Here is a 16,598-nt window from a genome sequence, read left to right as displayed (position 1 = left end):
TGACGTAAACCTACTCCTTCACAGCTGTGGCCGTGACTATATATTTATAGTCTAGGCATAACAGCTATAGTTTTTTAATAGAAGTTTGTTTCAAAGCAGAGCCGATGTCCTTATTCACGCCTCTCGTGTTGTCAACGGGGGGTAAAGTTTCCCAGAACCGCGTAGATATCTTTCACTTGTTAAAACGGCTAATCCGGGCCGATCTGAGCCGAAGGGATGCCCTGAAAACTCTTACCTGGATGACCTCGTTGACCTCCCGGATACACTCCACCATATGCTGCAGGATCTGCTCGGCAGTAAGAACTTCAAAGCGGTAGTCTTCCTCGTCCTGCCCGGGCCCGAGGCCGCTACCCCCGGTCTCCCCGCAGTCGTCTCGCTCTCCGCCGGCCACAACGGGATCAACCAACTCCACCTCGCCGAGCTCCAGGGTGTCGTCCGCGGTCTCCTCTTCGCCGCTGTCTTCGCTGCATTCCTCTTCCTCGTCGTCGAATTCGTAATTGTAACCCTCGTCCGAGTCCATGACTGGGTCGCGCTTACCGTATAACGACACGCCAAGCAGGGGCGAGTTTGGTGTTCGTCTTTTGGCGGGGAGAGCAGAAGCAAACGAGAATACTTCTTTAGCTCGTTAGCATTCCAGTTTTTCCAGCAGCAGAGAAAACAACAACAGAGGAGCGACGCTGCTGCTGGGCCAACAAAGAGACGCAGCGTCACGGGCCGACGCCGGCTGACGTCATGTGCGTGACAAATAACAAGATTTGTTTTAAAATAAAGTTGTTAGGCGGCTGCCATATTAAATATGTAAACCTTAAAGAATAATAAACAACATAATGTATCATTGGTTAAGTAAAAACAATATCTCCCTAGATTGTATATACAGTTTTTCGTTACCATGCAGATAATCATGTGTTGTTGTTTACAAATCTTAGTTTTCATGTAAAGCTCACAGCTCAAAAAGCGTTTTCTAAAAGGGGACAGTCAGTACAATACAGTACAGCACAGTCAAATTTACACAATTATGAATTTTACTGTGTTTTACTTTACATTGGAATAAAATTAAGCGGTCTGTGTGCTAAAGATTGGTTTGTTAGATTATCTGAAGTTGTTTTACATTTAAATATATTCTGAAATAAAATATGTTCTGGCTCAATGTTACATACATGTCTAAAAAATAGCATTTTAACATTGCATAAAATGTTACCTAAATAAAGCAAACTAAAACATAAAAGTACATAATGACATGGCAGTTTTGCTTTGTGTAATTATTCCTTAGTGTAAATATTTAGTGGTATGCATGCATGGCTTATAGTATTTAACCCATAGACTGTAAAAAGACTTGAACGTTTACATAATAGGTCATATTTATATTAACTACTTGTGTATTTTGCTTCACAATTTTGCAGTTATTATTTATTTATTACTTTATTATTGTACTGTATATGATTGAACATTTGCATTGTAAATAAATAATGTAGAGCCTCGGAAAACTAACCATGTATATAGTTTGTTTCACAAAAACAGCTTAATATTATTTGTTTTATCATATGTTATAGTTGCACAGTGCATGATTGAATATCTAGATTTTAGTGATGGCTCCAGCAGGGTTCTGTAACAGCAGATATGGGCATAATTATGTTTTTAAAATAATGTTGTCTGGGGAAACAAATTAGATATCTGACGATTTTGTTTCACAAACACACAATACAGTGTCCTCCTAACACAATAGAGTCTACTATAGACTGTACAATATGGTAAATTAAATTAATAGACACCATCAATATGCATTAATAAAAAGCAAGTAAGTTTTAAAGGGATAGTTTACCCAAAACAGAATAATCTGTCACAATTTACTCACCGGTAGGTAGTGCTGTCGCCTCACTGCAAGAAGGTTGCTGGTTCGAGCCTCGGCTGGGTCAGTTGGCGTTTCTGGGTGGAGTTTGCATGTTTTCCCTGCATTTGCGTGGGTTTTTTCCCCACAGACCAAAAACATGGGGTACAAGTGAATTGGGTCGGCTAAATTGTCCATAGTGAATGCGTGTGAATGAGTGTATGTAGGTTTCCCAGAGATGGGTTACAGTTGGAAGGGCATCTGCTGCATAATCCGCTGTGGCGATCCTAGATTAATAAAGAGACTAAGCCAAAAAAAAAAAGAATGAATAAATGAATTTAATCACCCTTTACCTGTTTAAAACACAAAAGATATTTTGAAAAATACTGAAAACATGTAACGATAACCATTGACCATCACAGCATTTGTTTTTCTTGCCATGAAAGTCAATGTTTTCATGTTTTCAGCTTTCTTTCTAGCTTAAGATTTTGATCAAAAATTTTGATTTTGCGTTTAACTGAGGAAAGGAACTTATAAAAGTGTGTAACAAATAAAGAATTAGCAAATACGTAAATTTTCATTTTTGGGTGAACTATCCCTTTAAAACCACAACAAATTTGATTTATTTTCTGTGTGGTGCCTCATTATATAATTCTGTCAAATTATTTACTTTTGTAAACTTTAAACACTTGCCAGCTAACGTCATTAAAACGATAGTTTTAACGATCCTTCTGTCTGTCTGTTGTCGTGTAGCTCTAAGACTCAAACAAGCGGAACCAAATGAAATGAGACTTGTTTCAACCGGACGCGTTTTAAGCATGTACGCGTGCTCTTGTTGCCGTGGCAGCAGCGACTTCAGGAAGGACGTCGGGCGATTAATGATGGATGCTCGAGAGTCGGGTAATTAAATATTTTAAAATAGTCACAAACTCTCGAATTAAAAATAATCTACCCTAGCTCACAGGCCGCAAAACCAGCCGCATGATCACGCGCTGTTTAAAGCTCGCTCCCATGCGACAGCCGTGCACCTGCACTACTACTAGCTAGCGTTATCAAATCTGCCCGAGTAGTTTCTCGGTCTTTTCAACGAGTATTTAAAATTGTGGCTGTTGCTTATAAAATGTTTATTTACATTATTTTATCTCACTTTTCTACAAAACCCAGATCTGCTGGGCGGCAACGAGAACATGGTTGACATGCAGAGCTTGGATGAAGAGGACTTTTCTGTTTCAAAGTGAGTTATATAGTTCGTTTTCTTAAATTTAAAATGTACAGCTCTGTCAAATTTACACTCTTTTTAATTTATTAATCATAATATTTTCTCTCTCCAGATCATCAGATGCTGATGCAGAATTTGACATAGTAATTGGGAACATCGAGGACATTATAATGGGTATTCATCTATTAATTACTATATTAAATCATCTCATAATCTATTAGAAATAATCTGAAACAAGGGTGATTCTTACATAATCTGTGAAAAAAAAAAGTGTGCCACTTAGTAATGATTGGAAATGTTCTTAAGTAATTTCTAATATCCAAAATGCAGTTTTATTTCTTATGGTTTGTACATCGATTTACATATGACATGAAGGAACAAATTCATACTAATGAGTGTTTAATTTCTTAATCACTCCCTCATTTTAAGTAAAAACTGATTCGTTTTCTCATTCAATGTGCAACATTGATTGAAATAGTTTTTTATTGTAATTAAACCTAGGGAACAGCATTGATTCCACGACTTGCTAATAATGTCAGCAAGTTTTATTAGTTTTCTTGGAAAAACCGAGCACAGTATAAACATTTACAATAATTAGTTAGATTGTTGCTTGTTCAAATTGCTTGTTGAGTTGAAACAACACAATTCTTAAGTTTTTTGGGTACAACTTAATTGTTTTATATTTAAGCCACATAAATTTGTAATAATGATTACTTTAACTTAATCAATTTGTGTTCCATTGTGTGGAATTCAGCACTTTTTACTGTGTAGTTATTTTGTTGTTGTTAAAACAAGAAAACAAAGCAGTTCAATTATTGTTTTTATTGTACAATTTATAGTCGTGGGAACTAATCTCTTAATTTGTGGGCATCATTTAATTAGTACAGGTGAACTAATTAGTAAATTGTGCAAGAGAAGCCATGTGGCTTTGACGAGGATGGCTGGTTGATTCGCTCTAACAATCCGCTCACCAATAAAGTTATAATACCCTTGTAAACTTAACCAACTCCGATCGAAATTGACACTCTAAGTATGTCCAAACATCTTGCAGTGTGAGTTTTTCACTAGAGCTCGTAGAACAGGTGCGGAAAAACAGAAATCTCAGGCCGATCGTGACCTGGCTGTCATGACGGATACATCGGTTGTGTTAGCGAAATTAAAAACATTGTGAACTGAGCTTGGAAGTAAATTGTGCAAATGATTTTATAAAACAAACCAATTCTTACTGGCCAGAGTACATACAGCTTTGGATTTGCAACTTATAGTGTTTAAGTAAATTATGATTTTAGTTTTATTCTGAATGCATTTCTGCCGTTTCGAATAAAAATGTTGTCATTTAAACAACGCGAATGAATTGTTAATTACTTATCCAATTTTTCTTACAGAGGATGAGTTCCAGCATCTTCAACAGTCTTTTATGGAGAAATATTACCTTGAGTTTGATGACTCAGAGGAGAACAAGCTCAGCTATACACCCATTTTTAACGAATATGTATGTGGTACCTAATTTATTTGTTTTTTTCACTAATTTATGGCTCTTCTTGAGATTTTAATAAACTCTTTTATAAAATTCTGTTAGATTGAAATCCTAGAGAAGCATCTGGAACAGCAGTTGGTGGAACGAATTCCTGGGTTCAACATGGATGCCTTCACCCATTCACTTAAGTACGTCTTACACCTTTATCTGCTTTTCTAGACATTAGTGTTGGCTAGTGTATTTAGTATTTTATTATCATATATGCTCACTGTTAAAGGTACAAAAACAGTTATAAACAGTAAACAATAGACAATATCCTAGCCTTCTTATTCAAAGGCAGCTATATATTTGTATTTAAATATTATATACAGTGCCCAGCATAAACAAGTACACCCCTCACAGATCTCTCTTTTAAATTAATATTTTCTATATCATGCTTTACAATCATATGTTTATGTATAAACATTAATTAGCCAGTACTAAATCCAAATCTTGAACTAATCTAACAAAAAAAAAAAACTAAGATCACAGTCCAACAAATAGTAGACTCAAATTACTATGTTGGGAGAAAATATTAAATAATATTTTAAACAGGAAAAACCAAGAGAAACATTCAAAAAAGTTTGTAGTTTTTAAATATATAACCTTATTATTTCTTACTATGTTAGGTGACCACACTTTTAATGGAATGGATCTAACTGTAAAACAAAACTGCATTTTGTTTAAATGCACCAAAATACTCACCAGACACTTTATTAGGTACACCTTACCTGTACTGGTTTGGACCAACTTTTGCCTTCAGAACTGCCTTAATCCTTCGTTGCATAGATTCAACAAGGTACTGAAAATATTTTTCAGAGATTCTGGTCCATATTGACATGTTAGCATCACGCAGTTGCTGCAGATTTGTCGGATGCACGTCCATGATGCAAATCTCCCATTCCACCACATCCCAATGGTGCTCTCTTGGATTGAGATCTGGTGACTGTAGGGGTCATTTGAGTACAGTGAACTCATTGTCATCTTCAACAAATCAGTCTGAGATAATTCACCCTTTATGACATGGCGCATTATCCTGTTGGAAGTAGCTATCATGAGAAGATTGGTACATTGGAGTCATAAAGAGATGGACATGGTCAGCAACAATACTCAGGTAGGCAGTGGCGTTGACACAGTGTTCAGTTGGTACTAACGGGCCCAGAGTGTGCCCTCAAAATATCCCCCACACCATTACACCACCACCATCACTAGCCTGAACCGTTGATAAAAGGCAGGATGGATCCATGCTTTCATGTTGTTTACACCAAATCCCTACAATCCTAATGTCACAGCAGAAATCGACTCATCAGACCAGGCAACCTTTTTCCAATCTTAACAGGCAGTTGGACAGGTGTACCTAATAAAGTGTATATAGAGTATAGAGTGTGTATTGGCAATATTTAGTGAGGAATGGTTAATGTTCATTTAAAAATGTTCTAATATTTATTGACATGTATAAAACTATGGCACTCAGATATTTGGGTTTGTAATGTTTGGGTTTCAATGGGCCAATTTTCTTTATCTTGCTGACCCCAATTTGAAAACACCTGCTTTTTAAACGTCTTCTTGTAATACAAATAATCTACCGCTAGATGGAGTTATTCTATACCGATGACCTACATTACTGTTCCTCGTTAATTTGTAAACCTTCTTCTTTCGAATAGACAGCACAAAGATGAGGTCTCAGGTGACATACTTGACATGCTGCTTACTTTCACTGATTTTATGGCCTTTAAAGAGATGTTCACTGACTACAGAGCTGTAAGTAAACCTACTACAATGAAACTTTGCCCCCCGCCCCCCTTAAACTATGAGATGTAATAAACCTACTCATAATGTGTGGCCGAAGCTCATTCACTCAATCTTATTTTTATAGGAAAAGGAGGGCAGAGGATTGGATCTTAGCACCGGACTAGTGGTAAAGTCTTTAAATTCTTCCTCGGCTTCACCTTTGACCCCCAGCATGGCCTCACAGTCCATCTGAGCCAGCAAAATCAGAAGATTTAAAGTAAATGAACTTGTTTAAGTGGCACAAATGATGACGCTTATTTACAAAAAGATGAATATTTATTGAACAAGCCTTTCTGATGCATCCCAAAACAAACAGTCATGTTATGGTAACCTCTCCAATGGGAATCTGTGTTTGGTTTAAGGTTAATGTTTAAACGTCACAGTCAGGTGAACTGTCAGCTTATCCTGTATGATTCTTCTTGCAGTATTCTTATGATGGACTCAATATTCATGCCTTTTTGGCCTACAGAGCAGCAAAAATAAGAATATGGTGATGTGCATGTAAAGCTGCTACTTTATTGCATATTAAGAACCCCACAGTTTAATATATAATTGTATACAAAGATGACGACTTTCGCTTGACAACCATAAAGGGCTTTTCAGTAGAAAGTATTATAAAATGTGCCTGATGTGATGACAGTTTTTAAAGACCCTTTTATTCATTCACAAAGCTTCCCTAGGTTAAAAAAAAATCTGAAAAATCTATATTTTAACCATAACAATGCAAATAATCTCATAGATTTTTAATATGATGTTGAGTCAAGTTTTGGATTGCTCTTATACGTTCTGAGAAGCAGAATGACTCAAAATAGCCTGTTTTGAATAGTGCAAATTTCAGCCTTTTCACTCCTCCTAGACTGTGTTGTTCTGACTAGACGAATGTTTCGTAAATTGTGTATATTTGTTTACTATTTGTATATATAGACATATTTGAACATGTCAGTTGAAGAAATAAATACAGTGGTTCTTTAATCGTATTATATCCAAATATGTTTATGCTCCAATCAAATACATCAAGTGCAGATTTACACCAAGACAACAACTTTACCTCTTAAATACATGTTTTCTCAAGTCGTTCAGTGTGTATAAAAAAACAGTATATTGTTTAAAAACTTGGGCTTTTTAAAATGCTTTTCATTTCACCAAGGACGCATTTATTTAAAATAGAATATCACTGTCACTCCTGATTAAACAAATGCATCCCTTTTGCATAGAACAATTCATTTTTTTCTTAAAAAAAAACAAAAACAAAAATGTAAAAATAAAATCTGAGCCCTGCATATGCAGGATGGTGACTCTCAGTACACAGTGTCCATGTTATAAACCATAGCAATTACGCTTTGCACCATTAAGACTGTCAGACATCACCGAAGATGAGTTTCAGCAATAACCTGAGTAATAATCCTCTTCCAAGTGTCCTCATACAGAGAATGTGAGTGTTATCCATACGATGAGATGCTCTACACGGGCACCGTGCTCCCTGCTGCGTTCTGCCCTTCACCCCTCCAGCCCAAATAGGCAAAGTAGCTGCTGGCTGTGTATAACAGGGTCTCCACTATACCAAAGAACTGTAAGTAGAAATGTATGTTAAATGGGTAGTTTACACAAAAATGATAATTCAGTTATTAATTACCCACCCTCACGATGAAGGTTATTTTTGAAACGAGATGTTCTTTAATTGTAATTTCCACTTTATATGTTGATTTAAAGATGTTGTATTAACTTAGAAACCTAAGGAGTTGACCTTTACACATGGATGAGGTATAAAAGGTTGATTGCGCTCCTCTACTGTTGTGCATTATGGTGGAGTTTGTCATGTGCTTATGGGTAATTTAAACTGGACTTTGGCCTAAGTGATTTTAATGGGCCTGTAAACACACATACCTTGCTCTGCAACTTGCTTGACAGTTTTACATTGTAAGAAGCTCCTAAAAGCCTTTTATTTGATCTCTAAACACTGCATTGTGTAATACGAGTGGGGAAGCATGCTTTATACAGGTGAAGTTTTCAGATGCTTTGTCACAACGACATGCATCAATCAATTTTTTGTATTATATAATTGGTATTATATAATAATGTTCAAAATTTTAGATTTTTAAGTGTTGATCAAATGACATTAAATATTATTCATTCCTTTTCGGCTTAGTCCCTTTATCAATCTGGGGTCGCCACAGCGGAATTAACCACCAATTTATCCCGCATATGTTTTACGAAGCGGATGCCCTTCCAGCAGCAATCCAACACTGGCAAACACCCATACACACTCTTTCACAGACATACACTACTTATTCATTTCTCCTATAGCTCATCTCTTTGGACTGTGAGGGAAACCGGAGCACCCGTAGGAAACTCACACAAACTTGGGAGAACATGCAAACTTCACACAAAAATGCCAACTAACCCAGCCGGGGCTCGAACCAGCAACCTTTTTGCTGTGAGGCGATTATGCTACCCACTGTGCCCCGTAACACTTCATATTAAATATTATTGAGGTAAAATAATACATTTTAGACTATTTTTTTTCTTTCACGGTCACATGATCCTTCAGAAAAATTTGAACATGCTGATTTGGTGCACAAGAATTTTTTTTTATTGATTTGAATGCTAATACCTATATAATCATCTTGTGCAAATTATTTGAAAAATTTAACATTTTGAACAATGTGTACATGTATATGCATGTATCTGTATGAATGTATATATGTATATGTATGTGTGTGTGTGTGTGTGTCTGTGTGTGTGTGTATATTACAGCTGGGCAAAGATTATCACAAGATAACATTAATTGCATCCACAATAAAAGATATTTTGACATAATATGTGTGTGTATTTTATATATTTATTATCTATATGTGACACAAACACATACTTTAATTAAATCTATACAAAATTTGTCAAATGGGTATCTAAATTTATATCATATGCATATATCATAAATATAAACATTTGCTTAAATATATGGATGCATGTGTGTATTTATATATCCAAAATAAATATACACAGAGCACACACATATTATTTGAAAACAAATGTTATTAGGAATGCTATATAGCTCTATATGTGAATGTATGTATGTAGTTGAAGTCAGAATTATTGGCCTCCATGTTGATTTTTTTCAACAAATTTCTAAAAATAATAGTTTTAAAAACTTATCTCTAATAACTGTTTTGTTTAATCTTTGCCGTCATGAAAGTAAATAATATTTTACTAGATATTTTTCAGGACACTTCTATACAGCTTAAAGGGACATTTAAAGGCTTAACTAGGTTAATTAGATTAACTAGGCAGGTTAGGGTAATTAGGTAAGTTATTGTATAACGATGGTTTGTTCTGTAGACTTAAACTCCACATATATAGCTTAAGGGGGCTAATAATTTTGACCTTAAAATGTTTTTAAAAAAATTATAATAACTGCTTTTATTCTAGCTGAAATAAAAAAACAAGACTTTCTCCAGAAGAAAAATATTATCAGACATACTGTGAACATGTCCTTGCTCTGTTAAATATAATTTGGAAAAGATTTAAAAAAGAAAAAATTCAAAGGGGGGCTAAAAATTCTTATGTCTTTCATATGTATGTATGTGTGGGTGTGTCCGCTGCTCTTACTAAATTACCTGACCTGGGTGCGCAGTGTGATGTCATGCTGATATCATCAGTGAGTGTTTCACAGATAAGCTTTGCCTAATTTTAAACTCTTTTACCTCTTTCTTAATTTTTAAACTCTTTCAACTCATAGTGTAGTGTAGCTCATGTGAATGTGTAGATGTTTTCACTCACCGCAGAGGCTCCTAGATGACCCTGGTAATACCCACCAGGAACAGTTGCAGCATTAGCCAGAAAGGCAGTGAGATACAAAAGAGCTGCGACAGAATAGAATACCAACAGCTACAAGAGAGAAAAGGGATTATAAACCAGATTTGATGAATAAATCTTGTTATAGAAATGTTCCCTCCTTCATGAATAGTCAAAGAGTCTCACCACCAAAGGCCAGGGCACCGAGGGTAACCGCTGATGAAGACTCAGCAACAGGATAACCAGCAGGGCAATGCTCAGAAGCCACAGAGTAATGCTCACAAACAACACCCAGCCTAAAGCAGGTATCAAGTAATGGGGAGTACTGGCAATCAGCGTCCACACTAATAATCCAACAACCTTAACAGATAATGGAGATCATATTATACAACTGTGCTGCTCAATACTGATATATGATGAATGAAATGATTAAACCAGAGATGCCCAAACTAGGGCCCACAGGCCAAGTTTGGTCCATGGCAACCTTTGATTTGGCCCACCATCCCATCTGAGAAGAGGGGGGAAATGATTGGGATGGTTTAAAGATTGTCGTTTCAATTTTTGTTTTTAACCTTTTTTGGTTTGTTTTATTGTTAAGTTACAAAAAACTGAAATGAGTCATATTTAGTTTAAAAGTACATACTGTCACCTGACGGATAGAGGACAATGCAGAGACTTTGTTGTAAAGGCAAAAGGCAGATTCTTGACTAGTGTACTCAGCACTGAACTACGCTGTTATAAATGTGATTGTTTTTAATGTAACGTTATAAAATGTCATACTACATTAGTTATTGTGATTCAAAATAATGCTTTCTATTTATAAATATTATGAAATAAATTAGAAAATGATGTATGGCAACTTTAATTGTAATATAGTTTGGTATTTATTTTCAGCCCACAGCTCTCAATATTTGGATTTTGGCCCTTCATACTGAAAAGTTTGGGCAGCCCTGGATTAAACAAAGTTCTTTGAATCCGACATTATAAACAATAAAACTTTGCTATGCTGAAATTGCTTTTTTAAAATTAAAATTGCTGCTGAATTTAAGATATTTGGTAGCATTTTAAACTGCTTTTGTCTGAACTTTGAAAGTCACAATGTCATTTTATTTTTCACTACATTAAATTGACTTAAAATGTGAAGTAGAATCTTGTATAATTTTAAAAATGCTTGTTGAAATGTTTTTGTAAATGTTATCTTAATAAGAAACACAAAAGACAAGTGGCTTCCCAAAAAAGGCTTCAAATCAATAACTTTTGTTTTTCCATAAAATCGCCATGACTTTTTAAAATTTGCCATAACGTCATCTTTTCAAATATTCTTTTTTACGTAATGTGCTCTTCTTTATAAGAAAAGACTGCAGTGATACAGTATACTATTCGGTTTCTAGAGAAAGCTAAATAATGTCATGTTTTTCAGGCAGAAATCCATAATGTAGCAGTACTGAAATGTGTGAAAGTAAATTGAAACTGAAAAATAGATGTAAGTTTTAAATACAGTTAAAGCCAGAATTATTAGCCCCCTTGAATTATTAGCCATTCTCTTTACATTTTTCCTCAATTTCTGTTTAATGGAGAGAAGATTTTTTTCAACACACTTATAAACATAATAATTTTAATAACTAATTTCTAATAACTGATTTATTTTATCTTTGTCATGATGACAGTAGAGTGTGTATGGATGTTTCCCAGAAATGGGTTGCGGCTGGAAGGGCATTCGCTGCATAAAACATGTGCTGGATAAGTTGGTGGTTCATTCCGCTGTGGCGGCCCCGGATTAATAAAGGGACTAAGCCAAAAAGAAAAATGAATAAATGAATGATGACAGTAAATAATATTTTATTAGATATTATTCAAAAGAATTCTATACAGCTTACAGTACCATTTAAAGGCTTAACTAGGTTAATTAGGTAAACTAGACAGATTAGGGTAATTAGGCAAGTTATTGTATAATGATGGTTTGTTCTGTAGACTACTGAAAAAATATATAGCTTAAAGGGCTAATAATTTTGACCTTAAAATGGTATTTAAAAAATTAATAACGGCTTTTATTCTAGTCAAAATAAAACAAATAAGACTTTCTCCAGAAGAAAAAATAATATCAGACATACTGTGACAATTTCCTTGCTCTGTTAAACATCATTTGAGAAGTATTTGAGAAAAAAAAACTGAAGGGGGGCTAATAATTCTGTGTGTATGTATATATTACACTCAAGTTGTTCAAATCTTTTATCAATCAATTTCTTCTGGTAAACACAAAACAAGATATTTGATATTTTGAAGAATGTTAAAGAAAAAAATGCAATTGACATCCATAGCAAGAACAGAATATACTATGAACATCAATGGCTGCTGCTTTCCAGTAGTCTTAAGTATATCTTCATTTTAGTTCAACAGAAGAAAAAAAAGCACAAACAGGTTTGAAACAAGTGGAGGATGAGTAAATGATCAAAGAATTTTCATGAGTGAACTATATCCCTTTAGGGGTGTTGTAATGCCCTAGATAACACTAAACTTATATCATACAAACTTAAGTGTTGTCATTCTGGTAAGTTTTTTTTTTTTTTAGCAACATATTAAGTTTTGAAAGCATGTACTTATGTATGATGTAATAAGTCATTTCTGCTGTTCACATATTTCAAAACCACATTTTTCACATGTGATTTTAACATGTGAAGCTTGTGTGACACACAAGATTTTTCTGCATCAGTGGAGTCAAAAACAACTTTGAAACTCATTGGCTTTATAGAGTAAAACTAAATACTGAGATGTTTTTAGAAATATCCTCTTTTGACTCCTATGTTTGGACAAAAGGTTTTGTTCATTCATTTTCCCTGTGGCTTAGTCTCTTTATTCATCAGGGGTTGCCGGTTATACCACCATCTATTCCAGCATATGTTTTGCGCAGTGGATACCCTTCCAGCTGCAAGCCAGTACTGAGAAACACCCATACACACTCATTCAGACACTATGGCCAATTTAGTTTATTCAATTCACTAAAAGATCATGTCTTTGGACTTGTGGGGGAAACTGGAGCATTCGGAGGAAACCCACACAAGCACAGGGAGAACTTGCAAACTCCTGACAGAAAATGCCAACTGACCCAGCTGGGACTCAAAGCAGCAACCTTCTCGCCATGAGGCGACAGTGCTAACAACTGAGCCACCATGTCAACCAGTTGGATAAAAGTAAGTCATACAAATTTGAAAAAGTCATTTGGGGGTTTAATTGATGAATTTAAAGTAATCCTTTAAAGGGACAGTTCACCCAAAACTGGAAAATTCTGTCATCATTTACTCATCCCTCATCCTCCACCTGTTCCAAACCTGTTTGACTTTCTTCTGTTGAACACAAAATAAGATATTTTGAAGAAAGCTGGAAAGCGGTAACCTCTGACCTTCATATTATTTGTTTTTCCTACAATGGATGTCGGTGGTTACTGGTTTTTCGCTTTCTTTGAATTATCTTCTACAATGTAAAACATGCACACGATTCCTACATGATGTCCCAACACAAATTAAGTCAGCTTAATCGTTTTTACAAATGTAAGTGGACTGAACCTAAAACAATTAAGTTGTCCAAATACAAAACTAAAGAATTGTGTTGGTTCAACGCACATTAGATAAGTAGCTTGAACAAGCAGCATAAAAAACTTTGGAACTACTTGAGGATGAGTTCGTTTTTTTCCTTTTTCCCCATAGGAACAGACAATGCTAGTGGCATCCATTTGCACAATGAATTTCAAAAGTTCACAATGTATTATTCATCTGATAAAGGTCTCAGATATCTGCCATGTGTCTGACACAAGACACCCCCAAATAACAACTGTCTCTGACTCCATAGACACACCTCAGATCAAATATTCACTGAAGTTCGGTTATATTTCTTTTATATTTACAGTGCTTTAAAGCCAGCTACATATGTACTGTGTTTGCATTAATGGGAGTGTGTTAGTAAAGCATTGACCAGTGGGAAAACATCATAAGGACTGATCTTTACTGTAATAAATCAATCATTTAAATATATTAATAGTAAATAAGTTTACACATGAATATGTTGATATGACTGCTGCTTTATCTACTTTTAACTGTATGAATAGGCTCAATGTGGAAACACACCTAACACAAACGTAACCCTGTACAAACATGCAGGACTGTTTAAATAATATCATAACCGTAAGAACAATGATGACCGTAATCCACAGTACTGCCCTGGTTAGTTTCTTATCAACCAACACCTATACAGTCCTGCTGTTTCATAAATGCTTGATTGTTTTTGAAAACTGAAGTCATATTATGACAGCAGAAGCAAATAGTTTTCTATACGCTAAAAAAGAGACTTTTAAATAAAAAGATCAATTTACAGTTTTTAGTACTTACGATCTCGGCTATAAGCAGTATTCCAGGAATGCTCTTGATAAAACCCATGTCAACACTTGATGAGATTGCAAAACTTCTCTGAGGCTCTTGTGAGCTGGTCTGAGTGCTGACCTTCCCAGGAAAATCCGCCATTTCTTCTCAGTATAAAATAAGTTGATTTTATGAAAATGTCACTAGAAAATGAAAGTGGAGACACAAGAACAGGAACAGGTCATGCAGGTGCTGTCACTGCCTGGCAATTCAGTCTGTACTGATAAAAGTTTCTGTCACTCTTTCACACACCTACCCCCTCTCTCTCTCTCTCTCTCTCTCTCTCTCTCTCTCTCTCTCTCTCTCTCTCTCTCTCTCATACACACCTACATTCACAGTGTGATCATGCACTGTAGGTTACTAAGGTAATAATATCTTCCTCTTTTAAAAACGGGAAGATATCAAACAATTAAAAGGATGGTTAAAGGTTTAAAACTTCTCTTTCATTGTCAGAGGAGGATGAACCTATTTATAATTATTAAATTGACAAGAAAATGTTGCACTGAATAATATGAGCGTGTATATTTATATTTCAACAAACCCCAATTTGCTGCACATCTATGATCATTTGCAATGTTAAAAAAACATTCATGAAACAATACATTTAAAAGTCGCATTACAAAAGACAAGGGCTGTGCGATATTGGAAAAATCTAACATTGCAATATTTTTTATTTTATGATATGTATTGCGACATGATTACAATTTCACCAGATGACTTCATATATCTATTTGGAAAAAATGTATAATGTTAAATTATATTAAATTATATAATGTAAAATTGTCTCCATAAAATCGAATGAATGATCTAAACAATTTTCGGGTCCACTGACACATTTTTGTTGTGGTCTTTGCTATTTGCAGTGCATTTCTGTGTTTGCATGTGTTGTGAGTATTTTCACGCTTAACAATCTATAAAACACAATCAAGAAAAAGATACAATTTAAATAAAGTGTTTTATTCGTTTCCTGAGTCTAACAGTATTCAAGTACAGTAACTGAATAATAAAAATAATTCAATGAAATTAATTGTAGTTAAGGTCACAAATGGTACAATGTATAATAGCTGAATGCTTTTAAAATCCTTATACAATCACAGGCATCATAAACACATGCAGATGATAAATTATAATACAAACTCAACATTGCATATTTCCTGCGATGTGACTATTGTGACTGATCACATTGCAATATCGATGCAGAAACGACATCTTGTGCAGCGCTACAAAAGACAGAATTCTTTTTCTTTAAAAAATTGATAATCAATAACTCATCAACTTGATCAAAATAGATACATTTTCAAATATATTTAAACAATTTCAATTCTCCTAAAACTAAACTGTTTCACAAACGAAAATTTTTTCAACATGGATAATAACCAATACTAAAGGTAATAAATCCTTATAATAGAGAAGCAAACCAGCAATATACTCAGGAGGATTATGCAACACTTAAAACCGTTGTGTTGATGCTTTTCTGAAGGTTTGTAAATAACAAAAGACTGTATTTTCAACTATATTCACACAGAAAACTAATTATAAATTATATTTGAAATTGTTGTCCGTGTAAGATCTGCAGTGACCTTTTTTATAAACACAAAGATGGTAAGTAACATTTAGCAGGATAATAGGCTGAAAATACCCCGAACATAAAAGCATTCAGTTTAACTTTCATAAACAATATTTTTCTTTCTCTCTACTTTTGCAGTCATACAGAAAACTAGTTATTTTACAGTACTATGGTTTTAGTCTATTTTTGTTTAAATAATGCATCCTTTGTGAGCAGACAGACATTTTTAGTTGTTGAATTTATTTAAAGCTGAAATAATCAAAAGAAAATAGCATCTTATCGCTAATGCTAATAACCTTTGCCGTTATAAAGTGGAAAACAGTACATGACTACTGTTTTCAACCAATCACTTTTATATAGGCTAATTGAAAATACTATTTTTAATCTCATGAATACTTCACTAACCTGCACAACAGTCATTTTTCCATTGCGATCAATGACTCGAGCAGTAGTAAAACTGTATGTGTTGTGATGTCCTT

At 34.7% G+C, this 16,598-nt stretch overlaps 4 protein-coding genes across 6 annotated transcripts in view; 2 read left to right on the top strand and 2 right to left on the bottom strand.

The window, feature by feature from the left end:
• arih1 (ariadne ubiquitin-conjugating enzyme E2 binding protein homolog 1 (Drosophila)) overlaps positions 1–607 on the bottom strand; it is a 21,639-nt gene extending 21,032 nt beyond the window's left edge. Inside the window, 1 exon segment of the mRNA NM_199758.2 lies at positions 236–607. Coding sequence (NP_956052.1) covers positions 236–520 — 285 coding nt within the window. The 5' untranslated portion in view covers positions 521–607.
• The window catches only part of dennd4a (DENN/MADD domain containing 4A), a 343,904-nt gene that overhangs the window by 203,879 nt on the left and 123,427 nt on the right, over positions 1–16,598 (top strand). The gene's annotated exons all lie outside the window — the stretch shown is intronic.
• arl2bp (ARF like GTPase 2 binding protein) lies at positions 248–7,328 on the top strand. Of its 2 annotated transcripts, none has more exons than XM_087291768.1 (7): positions 248–734; positions 2,990–3,059; positions 3,157–3,218; positions 4,430–4,536; positions 4,624–4,709; positions 6,225–6,321; positions 6,437–7,328. In XM_087291768.1, exons 2-7 carry the CDS (start codon positions 3,013–3,015, stop codon positions 6,542–6,544), a joined length of 507 nt encoding a protein of 168 aa, XP_087147894.1. In that variant the 5' UTR covers positions 248–734; positions 2,990–3,012; the 3' UTR covers positions 6,545–7,328.
• pllp (plasmolipin) lies at positions 7,315–16,598 on the bottom strand. Of its 2 annotated transcripts, XM_087292145.1 has the most exons (5): positions 16,525–16,598; positions 14,523–14,695; positions 10,330–10,503; positions 10,129–10,236; positions 7,316–7,919 (listed from the first exon to the last, which is right to left on the bottom strand). In XM_087292145.1, exons 2-5 carry the CDS (start codon positions 14,652–14,654, stop codon positions 7,812–7,814), a joined length of 522 nt encoding a protein of 173 aa, XP_087148271.1. In that variant the 5' UTR covers positions 14,655–14,695; positions 16,525–16,598; the 3' UTR covers positions 7,316–7,811. The 2 variants fall into 2 exon arrangements, with proteins under 2 accessions (NP_001116171.1, XP_087148271.1); NM_001122699.1 differs by lacking the exon at positions 16,525–16,598 and having other exon boundaries at positions 7,315–7,919; positions 14,523–14,754.

The sequence above is a fragment of the Danio rerio genome, chromosome 18, assembly GCF_052040795.2.
Source record: "Danio rerio strain M-AB ecotype USA chromosome 18, GRCz13ab, whole genome shotgun sequence".
In the NCBI taxonomy this organism is placed as follows: Eukaryota; Metazoa; Chordata; class Actinopteri; order Cypriniformes; family Danionidae; genus Danio; species Danio rerio.
The sequence above is the reverse complement of the archived record's forward strand: the minus strand, read 5'-3'. Positions and strand labels throughout refer to the sequence as shown.

Bases quoted from the DNA above. Each gene is read 5' to 3' on its own strand.
- arl2bp (XM_087291768.1), top strand. From the start codon at position 3,013: ATGGTTGACATGCAGAGCTTGGATGAAGAGGACTTTTCTGTTTCAAA. The intron at 3,060-3,156 runs GTGAGTTATATA...TTCTCTCTCCAG, and splicing joins GAGGACTTTTCTGTTTCAAA to ATCATCAGATGCTGATGCAG. The intron at 4,710-6,224 runs GTACGTCTTACA...TCTTTCGAATAG, and splicing joins GCCTTCACCCATTCACTTAA to ACAGCACAAAGATGAGGTCT.
- pllp (XM_087292145.1), bottom strand. From the start codon at position 14,654: ATGGCGGATTTTCCTGGGAAGGTCAGCACTCAGACCAGCTCACAAGAG. The intron at 10,504-14,522 runs GTAAGTACTAAA...TTATCTGTTAAG, and splicing joins TACTGCTTATAGCCGAGATC to GTTGTTGGATTATTAGTGTG. The intron at 10,237-10,329 runs GTGAGACTCTTT...TCTCTCTTGTAG, and splicing joins CGGTGCCCTGGCCTTTGGTG to CTGTTGGTATTCTATTCTGT.